The sequence below is a fragment of the Loxodonta africana genome, chromosome 1, assembly GCF_030014295.1.
Source record: "Loxodonta africana isolate mLoxAfr1 chromosome 1, mLoxAfr1.hap2, whole genome shotgun sequence".
Taxonomy (NCBI): Eukaryota; Metazoa; Chordata; class Mammalia; order Proboscidea; family Elephantidae; genus Loxodonta; species Loxodonta africana.
Genome location: NC_087342.1, coordinates 45,131,416 through 45,144,910, shown reverse-complemented (window position 1 = coordinate 45,144,910; position 13,495 = coordinate 45,131,416). Strand labels below are relative to the sequence as shown.

Here is a 13,495-nt window from a genome sequence, read left to right as displayed (position 1 = left end):
CCACCAAGTTGTTGTAATTCCAACTTTTTATGAAAAAAGTTTGATATTATATACAAATTTTGATTTTGCATACAAATTCACAATTTGTGTGCAAAAAAAACTTGATTACTGAATTCAGTTGTGCCACTTTACTGTGCATCAATATGCTATTTCTATTAGGGGGAAATAAGCGGGAGAAAAAAACGGAAACTTTTGCTTTCAAATGAACAGGATGTGAGGGCCTTAACTTGCCCTTTTCTCGAATCCAGAAGCCCCTGGTGTCCAGAGATAGCAAGTGAGAACCACACTGGTAATCTCTTCCCCCTTCAACCCAGACCGCACATCACAGCCACGTTAATCTTCTCACCTGAACGTCTGCTTTCATGAATGCTACTGAAAGCTTCACTTAGCATTTCCTTTTCCTGAATTGATCCTGAGGAAATGAGATAGACATATTTCATCATAGCACTGTTTATAATAGTGAAAAAATTTAAGACCCAAATTTCCAACAACAGATGCTTGCTTAAATGAATTATGATTCCATAATACATTTGAATGCTATTCAGCCATACACATGTATTACAGAAAACTACTTATTAGCGTGGAATAGTCTTTATGAACTATTTTCAGTTTTAAAATGTTAATTATAAAAGAATATAAAATTAGTCTTATGTATATAGATTATAGAAACCCTGTTGGCGTAGTGGTTAAATGCTACAGCTGCTAACCAGGAAGGTCAGCAGTTGGAATCCACCAGGCGCTCTTTGGAAACCGTATGGGGCAGTTTTACTGTGTCCTGTAGGGTTGCAATGAGTCAGAATCAACTCGACGGCAACAAGTTTGGTTTGTTTTTTTTTTTAATTATAGATTATAAAGTAGGATATACATTAAACGTTAGAAGTGGTTATCAGTAGTAGAATTATGGTTGATTTTGTTTTCTTAATATTTCTGTTTCTCCAAATGAACATATTGTAATTTTTATTTTTTAAAATACTCAATAACAGGTTACTTTTGTAACTCCCCCCCAAAAAAATCACAATAAATGTTATTTTTTAAAAAGCCTACTACCACTACTATTACCAGTTGCTGTGCGTAATGGTTCAGAGATACAGCTGCTAACCAAAAAGTCAGCAGTTCGAATCGACCAGCCACTCCTTAGAAATCCTATGGGGCAGTTCTCCTCTGTCCTATAGGGTTGCTGTGAGTCGGAATTGACTCTACGGCAGTGGGTTTGGTTTGGTTGGTCAACTATCCCTACCTGCCAGGTTCTTCCATCCCAAATTTGACTCTTTCCCCCAGTGTAATACCCAAAGAATTCTACTCACATTCGGCCTTCAACAACTACTGAGTACCAGCTATGTGTGAGGTACTTTACCACCAAAATAGTCCCAACCCCAGGACATAGCAGTGTAAACACCTCAGCCGAATCTGGAAAGCTAAGCAGAATTTCACCAGGCAGATGAAAGGGGTGGGTGCTAGGGGAGGGGAAGACAAGGGTAACCTGAAAAGGCACAGAGAGGGTTAGAGCATCCTGGGAGCTGCCATAGTTTGGCCAAGCTGGAGGATGGGGCAGTAGAGAGAGAATGGCGAGTCCACTAAGGTGGGCAGGGCCCTGGGTGTGCTGAGGAGCTTAAATTTACCTAGGAGTGGCAGGAAGCCATGGGAGGGGTGGTCAGATTTACTGTGCAGGCAACCAAGGGGATTTCATATTTTACTGTGTAACCTTCAGAACTCCATGGGACTGCCTTGTTTTTCTGGGTCTCGCAAGCTTTCCACCTACGACAGGGTGCAGTCTTACCACTTTACTATTGCTTGTTTTAGTGGAAAATATTTGAGTTTTTCTTCTCTGACAGCTTTCCACCTTACACAGTTTCCGGCTTTTGCAGGTTTTACTGTGTGTTTCCTGCTCAGTTCCACACATTTATCTGTAGTGTTGACTGTGCCACTCAAAGCCTTGTAGTTACTACCTGTTTCTAAAAGACATACCTGCTTGAGGATGTTCACGGGTGCCTGACAAGCTCTGCTGAAGCCTTTTGTTCTTTGTGTCAGTCGGCTTCTCAGGTCTCTCTTCTGACCAGTTTTCCCTCCCCACTGAATCCCAGCATGAACAGCCTATCTCTGTGACTGCTCCCATGTAAGCAATAAGGTTCAGGGTCCAAGTAAGAGAGAACCAAAAGTACACTGGTCTTTTTTTCCTAATTTCTTATTGTCAAATTTCTCAAGAATAGAAAACAGTTGAAAAATAGAATAATGAACACCATCTGCCCTTCACGCAACGCGCCCATTGTTAACTCACCCACTTTGCCTACTCACTGGTGTATGCTCTTGTTCTCCTCCCTCTTTCTTCATCACTGTCACTCTCCCCCTCAGTCTCTGTTTTCCTGAATATTTTGAGAGTGAGCTGCACATATCATGACGCTTTATCCCTAAATTCTGCAGCATGCATCTCCTAAGAAGCACATTCTCCTACATAATCATAATACCAATATCACTCTCAAGACATTTATCACTGATGCAGTAATCTTATCTAATAGACAATCCAATATGTGTTTCTCCATTGGTTTCAAAAATGTCCTTTAAGTTTCTTCATCACTCTCCCCCCACCCCCACCCCCCAATTCAGGATCAACACATTGGTCGTCCTTGGTTATCATGTCTCTTTAGTCCCATTCAATCTGGACCATCTCTCCATGTTTTTGTCTTTTGTAACATTTTATTTTTGAAGGGCCCAGCCAGTTGTCTTGTGTATCAACCTGTAGTCTGGATTCATGTCATTATCCCATGCTTAGATTTGGGTGAAACATTTCCAACCAGAATACTTTGTGGGTGATTTTTAGACCTCCCATTTGCTCACATCAGGAGGCCCACACTGAGTTTGTCCCACGACTGGTGAAGCTAAGTTTGATCTCTCCTTTTCCTTCCTTGTAACTAGTGACATTTGAGACCTAGCGAGCATCCTCCTCTGCAGCAGCATTTCTCCCAGGTTTTAACATCCATTGATGACAGTGCCTGGCTTAATTATCACACAAATGGTTGCAGAAGGTGATTTTCCAACCAGCTGACATTTGTCTAGAAAGAACAGCTTTTTTTTTTCCTTCTCCTACCCTGTTCCCGCCCCCCTCCAGTTTTTGAGTATCATTCATGGAGTAGACTCATGGATTCCTTTTGATTCAAAGCATTATTATCCATTACTGTCATTGTTCCTTTTGAAGCTCAACTTGCCTCACATTGGCCATTGGGAGCCCAGTTCCTATGTCCCTTGACATGGCGCCATTAGTCTTGGAACTCTAATGTGCTTTGTGATACAAGGTGGGTTTTTGTGGGGCTTTTTGTTGTTGCTGTTTTGTCTCCTCCCAATAACATGATACAAGATGCAATTATCTATTATTTTCTATCCATTGCTGTTTTTTACCAGAAGAGCCAAGTATTTCAAACAAGCAAACAGCAATAGCAACAAAGGTATATCCCCCATTCATAGCCAAAAATAAAATGTGGTGCATTTCTCCAGAAACGCATTTCTGGATCAGAGCCCAGCGACTAATAACCCAAATAAACAGGCTCTTCCTCTTAGGGAAGAGCAGGCTGCTAAGGAATATCTGATTCTGCATTGTTTGTGTGTAAAATACCTCTTCCAGGGCAGCAGACAAAGGAAAGCAATCTGTGCTTGTAATTCAGAGCATGTGAAGACATTCATTGGACAGGTGTTCTATAATTAAATTGCTGCGCTAAGTGCAGTTATAGATATAAGAGGAGATACTGTTAAAAGGGGCTAAAGGAGATGAAGCTAGTTGGAAAATAGAAACGAGCTTTAAGAAAAGGCAGATACATGGCAGTGGATGGTTAGTGTTGCAGGAATGTGTTAGCAAGGAGAGGCAACCTGTAGGGCCGAATGTGGAGGAATGAGTCTATGGGGGAAGTCAAAGCACAAGTGGCCTGGATCCGTGACTGTGCTTCTGTGTGTGTGTGCAGGCATAGAACAAGACGTTTTCTGGCATGAGAGCTGCGAACAGTGGTTACCTCTGGGAAGGGGAACAGAGGGAAGAACAAGAAGGAGACTTTTCATTTTGTTTTCAAATATTTTTCCTTGAGCATATGTTCATCTTACAATAAAAACAATAATTTGAGATTTTTTTAATTAAAATTGTTTGATCATAGACATATATAGAATGCTTTACCCAACAGCTGCAAAGTACACATTATTTTCCGACGCACGTGGAATGTTCACCAGAGTAGACCACAGCTTAGGGCACAAAGCAACTCTCAACAAAATCCAGAACAGAGAGATAATACAAAGCATATTCTCTGATCACAACGTCATCAAAGTAGAAATTAGCAACAGGAAGAGCAAGGAAAAAAAAATCAATTACATGGAAACTGAATAGCACCCTGCTTAAAAGCCACTGCGTAATAGAAGAGAGCAAAGATGGAATAAAAAAATTCCTAGATTCAAACGAGAATGAAAACAATAAAAAAGAAGAAAAAAATGTTTGAAATGATAGAAAAAGGTGTATACGCCCACTGAGCCAAAGACCTCCAACCAACAGAGGTTGGGCGGGCTGGGCAGTGCAAGTACGGCTAGAAGGCAGTAGGGAAGTACTGGAGTGCATGGTGAGAGTAGTAGTGCTTTAGGAAGATCAGCTGAGAGGAGAAGCAAATTGGACACATACCAAAAGCCTTCTTTGCCTTTATTCAGGAATTCAAAATATTTTATCAGCCCACAAAATTCAGATTTACAAAATAATGAAGAATGATTATAGAAAGAGTCACTGTGATTTTTTTTAAATCAAGCATAATTACTCCTGGTTTATTTAAAATACGCTTCGATTTATAATTTTTTTTTAAATGGAGTCATTGGGATATGACTTTTGAAGAAGGCAAGACATACCTGAGTATGCCTATGGACTGTGTGAGCAATTTGTTTTGACCTGCCATTTCTGAAATCGCTCAAAAAATGCCTCAAAAATTGGCTTCATTGGGCTTACCACAACCATTGTTTTTAATTACTACCAGCATTAAAAAGCAAGTGATCGCATGTCCACTTATGGCACCATCTTGAAATAATCACTTCCCCAGGGTAGTTAGTCCTTCTTGTCAGATTCTAATGGTATACGTAAATGTTTGTCAGCAGACGAATGAATAAACAAAATTTGGTGCATACTTATAGTGGAGTATTACTCTGCCAGAAAGAGAAATGATGTCATGATACATGCTAAAATATGTGTGAACCTTAAAAACATTATGCTGAATGAAATAAGTCAGTCACAAAAGGGCAAATATTGTATGATCCCATCTATATGAAATCTCTAGAGTAGGCAAAGTTATAGAAACAAAAGTTTATTAGTGGTTACCAGGGGTGAGTGTGCAAGAGGGAAGGGGAAAGGGGAACTCATTGCTTAGAGGGCACTGAGCTTACGTTAAGGGTGATGGAAACGTTTGGGAACAATGATGATTGAACAACATGAACATAATTAATGTCACTGAAGTGTACCTGTAAAACACGCTAAAATGATAAATCTTATTACATCCATATGTATCACATTAGAAACATTTGAAAAAACTCTAATGGTACAGGAAAGAGGGGACAGGATGTCTTAGTAACGTGGTTTTTGTGGGTTAGTAAGTTTTATACCTACACACTGAGCACTGCCCTTTCCTTCTGCACACACAGGTGAGAACGAGAGGGAGGGCCCTGTATACAGGAGGCTCTGTAAGTGTTAGTGCCCTTCCGCTTCTTCCTGAAAAGCCAGCAACTCCCAGCTGCATGCTTCTGCTCTGGTGTGGTTTACTTTGGATTTTGTTTGGGGAAGTGTCTTTGCCTCCCTGAACATGACTAATAATATCCAAAGAACATTATCAAGTTCTCAAAATAAAGTCAACATTTATTCATTCAAGTGTAAATAGTCCAAATATTCACTCATGTATCCATCCAACTAAGCTTTTAAAAATGAGTATTTCATTCCTCCCCATCTACAGCCAGTTATTTGTCACTTTCCTCCTGTCTCCAAAAACAAGCGAATGAGACTCAGACCAGTGTTTTGCTTTAGCATCATCTGGTGGTGGTACTGGTAGCTTGCGTCCCGGCACAGGTGTGGGGCAGCGTGATTTGTTTTTCTCTCTTGTACCCTCTGCCCGGTTCCCTAGAGCAAACAGGGACAAACAGGAAAAGGATTAGTTAGGTACTACAACATTTTCGCCTCCACTTACTTCCCCACCCTAAAATCAATTAGATACTAGAACAGCTTGAAAAAAAAGTCAGTGACTGCATTTAAAACCTGGGCCAGGTTATCACACGGCATGGCATTTTAAAACAATAACTGAATACTCTCAGAGTTTACTGTTTAGACCATAATATGATTATATTGGGTAGCTTCTGTGCTGCTCAAAGTGAAACATCTAAATATTTTATCTAGTTTTAAGAAAAAGTTTTTTCATGGGTGGCTTTCAACACTACCACAGATCTCTGTGTGCTGATGGTTTTTGTAATGTATTCCTTTAAAAAATTCTCTTTGTTTAACTGCATTACAAAAGCCAGGATAAACACACAGTACAAAGGAGTCTTCAGATAGCTCTTTCATAGCAATTGTATTCTTTTATGTGAGAATTTATTTTCTTCTGTTCCAAGGCTTTTTGTTATTTTTATTAAAATTTGAATTATAAATATAATTTTGATAAAACACTAAATTTATCCATCGAGCCTTATTTCAGTGTAGTGGTTTTGTTAAATAATCTCAGCTTTTCCCATAATTCTTAGTTTCACTTACTGGATTATACAAATGTGATGTGAATTTTCTAGAAATAAGTTGAAAGGAGATAAACTACCATTTGTTACATGTTTACTATGAAATTGGGTTGTGTCATATCTAAAAATGAATCTCCTGGAATTCTGTAATTGCATCCACTGGTTAGCTTTGTACTGACACTAAAGAAAAATATTGGGACAACCAGAGGCTAACAGAACTGATCTCCAGAAAGATGGCTGAAAGGAGATCTTTTTAAAGATTCTGTGCCTTTTCATGATGCTTTGTTTCCTAGAGAAATAATACAGATATATACTGTGCTCACAGTAGACCTATTGATAGATCGTTATAACAGCCAGGAATAATGAAATGATGATTGGAATGGAAAACTAAGACAAACTCATTGAAACTGGTAGTGTCTCATACTCTGTTTCTCCATTTTCTCATCTGAAAAATAGGGTAATGAAAATGTTTCTCATTAGATATTTACAAGAGTTCAGCATGCTTGGCTTAAAGATATAATCTCTGAATGTACTGTGTTTAAACTGTTCAGCTAATTTCCAATTTTGAAAACTTCCATGGGACATAAAATTTCCTGGTTTTGTTCTAGTAGTTTACTTTTTTTTTGTTTGTAAGAATTTCTTTTAGATTATTGGTCATATAAATGCTCCCTTGGGAGGGTGGGGTGGGAAGATTTTTCCCAAATGACTCAGTTTTAAAATGAAAAGCCCAATTATAACTTCCTCAAAAAAAAAAAAACAAAACTTCATGTTAAAACGTAATATCTATACAGAACAGTGTGATATCATTAAGAGTACAGCTCAGTGAATTTTTACAAACTCAAGACGTGTACCCAGAAGCTCTATCAAGAAAGAGAATGCCGCCAGCACCCCAGAAGCCCCTGATACTTCCCTGCAGTCACTGCCCCACCAAGGGTGACCACTGTCCTGCTCTCCAACAGAGATTGGCTTTCCCATAGATTGGGTGGAATCTCATAGAGCAGGTCCTCTTTTTGTGCACTGTGTAAATGGAGCCTGCCTGTTGTTCGTGAGAGTTGTCCATATTATATTGCCTGTATGTGTAGATGGTTCATTATCGGTGCTATAGATTTTTTCATTGTGTGAATGAGCCACAATTTCTTTATCCTTTCTACTGCTGATGGACTAGGAAGAAAGGCTTGGTGATCCACTTCCAACAGTTGGCCAGTGAAAACCCTATGGATCACTACAATCCACAAATGGTTATAGGGATGGCCCAGGACTAGCCAGTGTTTGTTACCTTATGCAAGGCTCATGGGGTCACCATGAGTGGGGTCCAAGCCAACAGCAGCCAACAACTCCTGATGGGCATTTGAGTAGTTTGTAGTTTGTGGGTAGTGCTAGTGTGAACATTCTGGTTCTTGTCTTTTAATGAACGGTGATTCTAGGAATGGAGTTGCTGGGTCATAGGGCATGTGTATGCTCAGCTTTAGAAGGCAAGCAGTTTTCCAGAGTAGATGCGCTACTTTGCATTCCCATCAGCAGCATATGTTCCATTTGTTCCACTTCCTTTCCAGTACTTGATACATTCTGTCATTTTTCATTTAATCACTTGAGCAGATGTGTAATAGTATCACATGGTGGTTTTAATTTGAATCCCTAATGACTGATTGTATTTATAAATGGTGGGATATTCTGTGCTTATAAATTGAAATAGTCGATATTTTAAAGATGTCAGTATTCCCCAAATTAATCTATAGATTTAATGCAGCACCAGCCAAATTACTAGCAATTTTTTTTTTGCAGAAAATGAGAAGCACATTCTAAAGTTCACATGGAAATGAAAAGGGTCAAGAATAGCCCAGGCAATCTTAAAGAAGAAGAAGAAAGCTGGGATACTTATACTTACTTACTTACTACAGCTCAGCTCTAGGCAATGTGGCATTGGGCAGGGTAAACAAAGTGACCACTAGAACAGAATAGAGCCCAGAAAGAGACCCACTCATACACAGCCGCCTGATTTGTGACAAAAGTGGCATTGCATGTGATGGGAAAGGGGTGGTCTTTTCAGTAACTGGTGTTTAGCTGATTCAGGGGAGAAAGCATCTTGACCCCTTCCTCACACCGAACATAAAAATCAATTCCAAATGGATGGTAGCTTTAAATGTAGTAGGTAAGACCATAAAGTTTTAGAGGAGAACATTTTCATTACCTTGGAGAAGGCAAAAATTTCTTAAACGGGACACAAAAAGTGTGGCCCATAAAAAAATGAATACATCAGACCATATTAATAGTATAATGTCAAGAGCCCCATTTTTAAGAGGATGAAAGAGAAGAATGACAGAAGGTACCTGAAAAAGACTTGTGTCCAGAATATAGAAAGAAGTCCTACAGATCAAATTTTTAAAGACTAAAGATCAAATTTTAAAAATGGGCAAAAGACTTGAACTTTCACTTCACAAAAGGTGATATCCAGATGGCCAATTAACATATGAGGGTTCCTTTTTTGTTTTTTTTTTTTTTGTTTGTTCCCCTTAATTTTTAGCAAGACAATATGTATGTTATTCAAATACTTCTTTACTACTGGCATTCTAAAATAGTATGCTTGTGAAACATCAGTATTGTGTGGCTACATTAAAACACAATATCCTTTAAATATATAACTGGTTTAGGTGCATGCTGTTTTGATGCCGTGGACATGTAAACATGAAGAATCTAAAGGCTGCAACCGCGGGAAACACCAGATGGTTTCACACATACTTCTAACCCTAAAAAAATATTTAGCCTTTCCGTTAAATGTGAGTAAACAGATCTTGCCTCCCTGCCTGCCTCCCGCCTTCCCTCCCTCTCCCCCTCTCAACTTGAACACACACACACACACACACCATAAAGCACGCACGTGCACACATAGCCCAGTCTCTGAGCTATCTAGATCTCATCCCTGACCCAGTCTCACGACTGGGAATGTTATCCTTAGGGACACAATGAAGGGACAGGTGAGAGGCAGAGATGGGTGAAGTAAGGAGGCCTGTTGTATACCCTGCCTGGAAAATTTTAAAAGCTGAGGAATTAATGGTGAAATGGACACAGAGGCAAAATTAAACATCCTATTGTAATATATACTGCTTGGTTAGAATCACCTGGAGAGCTGTGGTATACACTCAGAGGTTGATTGCATTGGCCTGGGGGTGGTCCTGGTGGCAGTCGAAGTGGTGAGCCAGGCTGGCATGAGTCGTGTCACAGCTAAAATGCACTCACCATGACTGCCCTGAAGAGAAGCCACCGTAAGCTACATAATCTGTGTTGATTTGTTTGGGGAAATAGGGTAATTTTATAGTTAATCTTCAAGAAGTATGATGACTCTTGGGAATGACTACAGGAAGTGGCCAAACTGTTTTTTTAAGAATATGCTCACAGGTTTTATGAAGAAAACTCTTTCCCTCCTTTCCTAATACCCTGTGACCCCCTCAGTGAAGATGACAACGGAGAGAACTGGTATAAACCAGAAGGCCTGCGTGGCTCATGCATCTGCTGTCTCCCCCACAGCCCCTCTACACTGGCTAAGAATTCGTGATTGTAGCTCTAGTATGTCAATTCTATGAAAGGACAAAGCTCTGGTGGCTTTTTCCGATGAGAAACATGGTGGTCATAGCTTTTTTAATTTTTATGTTTTAAATGCCATCGTGAATACAAATACACTGTGCCACTAAGATTTTTACATAATTCACACAGTCTTTTGTAGCTGCTTTCATCAGGGATTAAAATCTTATATACTTTCCTCTTCAGTAACAAAAAATAATGGATTGTACTGTACTTTAATATTTTGTGCTATACTGCTTTAATTGATTTCATAATTTGTTCCAAATGCTGACAACTAGTAATTTTATACTTATCTAATAATCTATTTAAGATGGTAATATGTTGGAGAAAAAAAGATCATATACAACAGTTTGAGGACAATACAAAAGTCTAAAATAAAATATAAAGGTAAATGCTACTGATTTATCTCTTGGCTAATAGCTTTTTTCTGTATCTTGTATTTCTTCTCTTCCTTTATCTGTCTATTCTGCCACCCAAAGAGTAAATGCAAAGTAAAATTTATAATCTACAACCCACACCCTGATTCTTATCCTTAGCATAGTCTTTCATTCACCAGAAAACTGGATTAGAATATTGTTATTTAATAAAAGATCTAAATTTATACACCATGACTCATAATCTGGAATACTTTTATTATTATATTAATTAACAATGTCTTATTTTAGTTCTAGATGTATCATACATACTGTCTTGAGTCCAGGTGGTTCCGTGGTTAAGTGCTTGGCTGCTAACCAAAAGATTAGCTGTTTGAACCCACCAGCTGCTCCATGGGAGAAAAGACCAGGCAATCTGTTCTAATAGGAAAAGGAAAGTTGAAGTCCGGAGAGGTTAGACTGTAGCTGTCTGTACTGTTAATATGAGAATCAACCATTACGGGGATTTCGTTTTGCTCCCTTTAATATTTTTAGAGTACTTTCATTTATAGTTGGCTTGGAGGCAGAAGAAGGAAAGTCAGCGAAGGCTGCCCTAAGCCGGGCATCGTGGGGTATGCCTTTGCGTTTCCTGACTTGGTCGAGAACCACAGTCCTGTGGATCAACCTGTTGCCATTGAGTCAGTTCCTACTGATGTAGGACAGGTAGAACTGCCCCATACGGTTTCCAAGACTGCAGTCTTTAGGGAAGCAGGTTGCCACATTTTTCTCCCACAGAGCGGCTGGTGGGTTCAAATTGCCAACCTTTCGGTTAGTAGCTGGGCGCTTAACTTCCAGGGGTGGTCACCTGGACGGCTACTTCACTGAAAAGACCCTCCGTGGCTGAAGTCTAAAAGAGAGGGGATTTCAGGAGGAGAAAAGACAGAACATCCAGGAAAGGATGCTGGCTTAGGGCCAGAGAGCCATAGATGAGGAAATGAGGACCTGGGGAGGGGAACATCGGGAAAGAAATCTTTGTTTCCTCCTGATTTGACTCTCCAACTTGTAAAAGCAAAGGTAGTGGCTAATTCAGTCTTCCACTTGACAGACGAAACCTCAACAGCTGCAGACTAGAGGAAGGAGCCTGCCATGTAGCCCATTTATCTTACTCTGTGGCAAGGGCTTTGATAAAGAACAGTGTTGTTAAGGCAGGCTGGTGACATGTTCTGTGCAAATTTTCATTGCTGAGAGTACCTGCCAAAGGCTTTCTTGTCTAGATTTGCGTATGGTTCTTGAAATACTTTGAAAAACTTATTTGTTACTCTTTAATCTGTGTAAATACATATGTATGTGCATAGTACATAAATACATCCAAACGCCTATGCACACGTACATAAATACACACATGCATGTACACATAAATATACACGCATGTATAAATACGTGTATACATAAATACTCACATACACACATACACACAAGACTAATATGGATGTGCATACATAATACATACAAATATATGTAAGTATGTAACTTTTGGGTGTGGGAACTATTTTTTTCCTTCTTCCCTCTGCTCTTTGTTTTTTTTTTTTTTTCTGTCTTTCTTCCTCTGCCCCAGTAGTACACAGGGTGGTCGTGCTTCACTTTGGTGTTGCCTTGGAGTTCAGTCCTGCCCTGACCCTCGCAGAGGCCTCTATCTTCTCCCCAGGAAACCCCTGGTGGATGGCAGCAGAGCTGGGGACTGTGTGAGCAGCTCAGCGTTGTCACCTCAGTTCCCACCTCCAGGCTTGATTTTAATTCAACTGATGTTACCCCTCTAGATGCATTCATTTGAAGCAAGAACAAACAATCTGTTTTATAAGAAAAAAAGGCACAGCCTCTCCTGGCCCTTGCGTAAATGGACTAATATGTTGATCTTTGAGAAATTGGCACACTCGTTCCTGTTTTCATTATTAAGCCAGGTGAAATGGAAGCCAGGGCTCACTCCTAAATGCCACCACCAGGGATTCTGCTGTGTTCCTGTTTTAAAGTAACCTGCAGGATTTCTTCTTTAGCTAACACATGCTATCGTAAACATAAAATTTCTGGATTCTTTTCTTCCTTGTTTTTGAACTTTAGGCACTATTTAGCTGTCTCCTGTTTACTGAGCTCATAGCAACAGCTGTAGTTAAACACTTTAATGTTAATTGGTTGTGAATATATAATCATGTGAGAAATGGTTGCTATGTATTTACCTTCACAGATAAAAGAAATTGCAGTCTGAGCCTGGTAATAAAGTACCAATTATCAGAGTACTGCATCATTGTCGTTAGTGGAGAACTAGGTTCTTATTCATCTAAATGTTTATTTTTAAGTGGAATTATCAGTCATAATATAAAATGTGGGCATCAAGTTCTAACTTCTGCTGTGTTACAGTATTCTTGATGATTTAGGAGAGATAATTTTCCATATTAAAGATTTCACTCAACATCTGGTTGTAAACAAGCAAATACACATATAATTTTAAAAGAACGAGAGAGTGTTTTTTTTTTTTCTGTCTTCTTTGTTGCTGCTTTTAGCTGCCATTGAGGCAGCTGCTACTCATGATGACACCATGCACAAGATGGGACCATTCTGATCCATAGGGTTTTCATTGGCTGATTCTCAGTTGTAGATTACCAGGCCTTTCTTCCTAGTCTGTCTTAGTCTGGAAGTTCCACAAAAACCTTTTCAGCGCCATAACAACACACAAGGCTCCAGTGACAGACGGGTGGGGGCTGCACATGAGGTGCACTGGCCAGGAATCAAACTTGGAACCACATGGAAGGTGAGGATTCTACCCCTAAACCACTACTGTCCCCTTCATTTTGCAG

General features: G+C 39.6%; 1 protein-coding gene across 5 annotated transcripts in view; it reads left to right on the top strand.

The window, feature by feature from the left end:
* LYRM4 (LYR motif containing 4) overlaps nucleotides 1-13,495 on the top strand; it is a 175,566-nt gene that overhangs the window by 96,388 nt on the left and 65,683 nt on the right. The window contains exon 3 of one of the 5 annotated variants that reach the window (XM_064280032.1): nucleotides 9,366-9,491. The exons of 3 other annotated variants lie outside the window; for them this stretch is intronic. In XM_064280032.1, coding sequence (XP_064136102.1) covers nucleotides 9,366-9,491 — 126 coding nt within the window. Of the gene's footprint in view, nucleotides 1-9,365; nucleotides 13,488-13,495 lie in introns of those variants that run through there. One more of the 5 variants, XM_023557651.2, reaches the window with a different exon arrangement.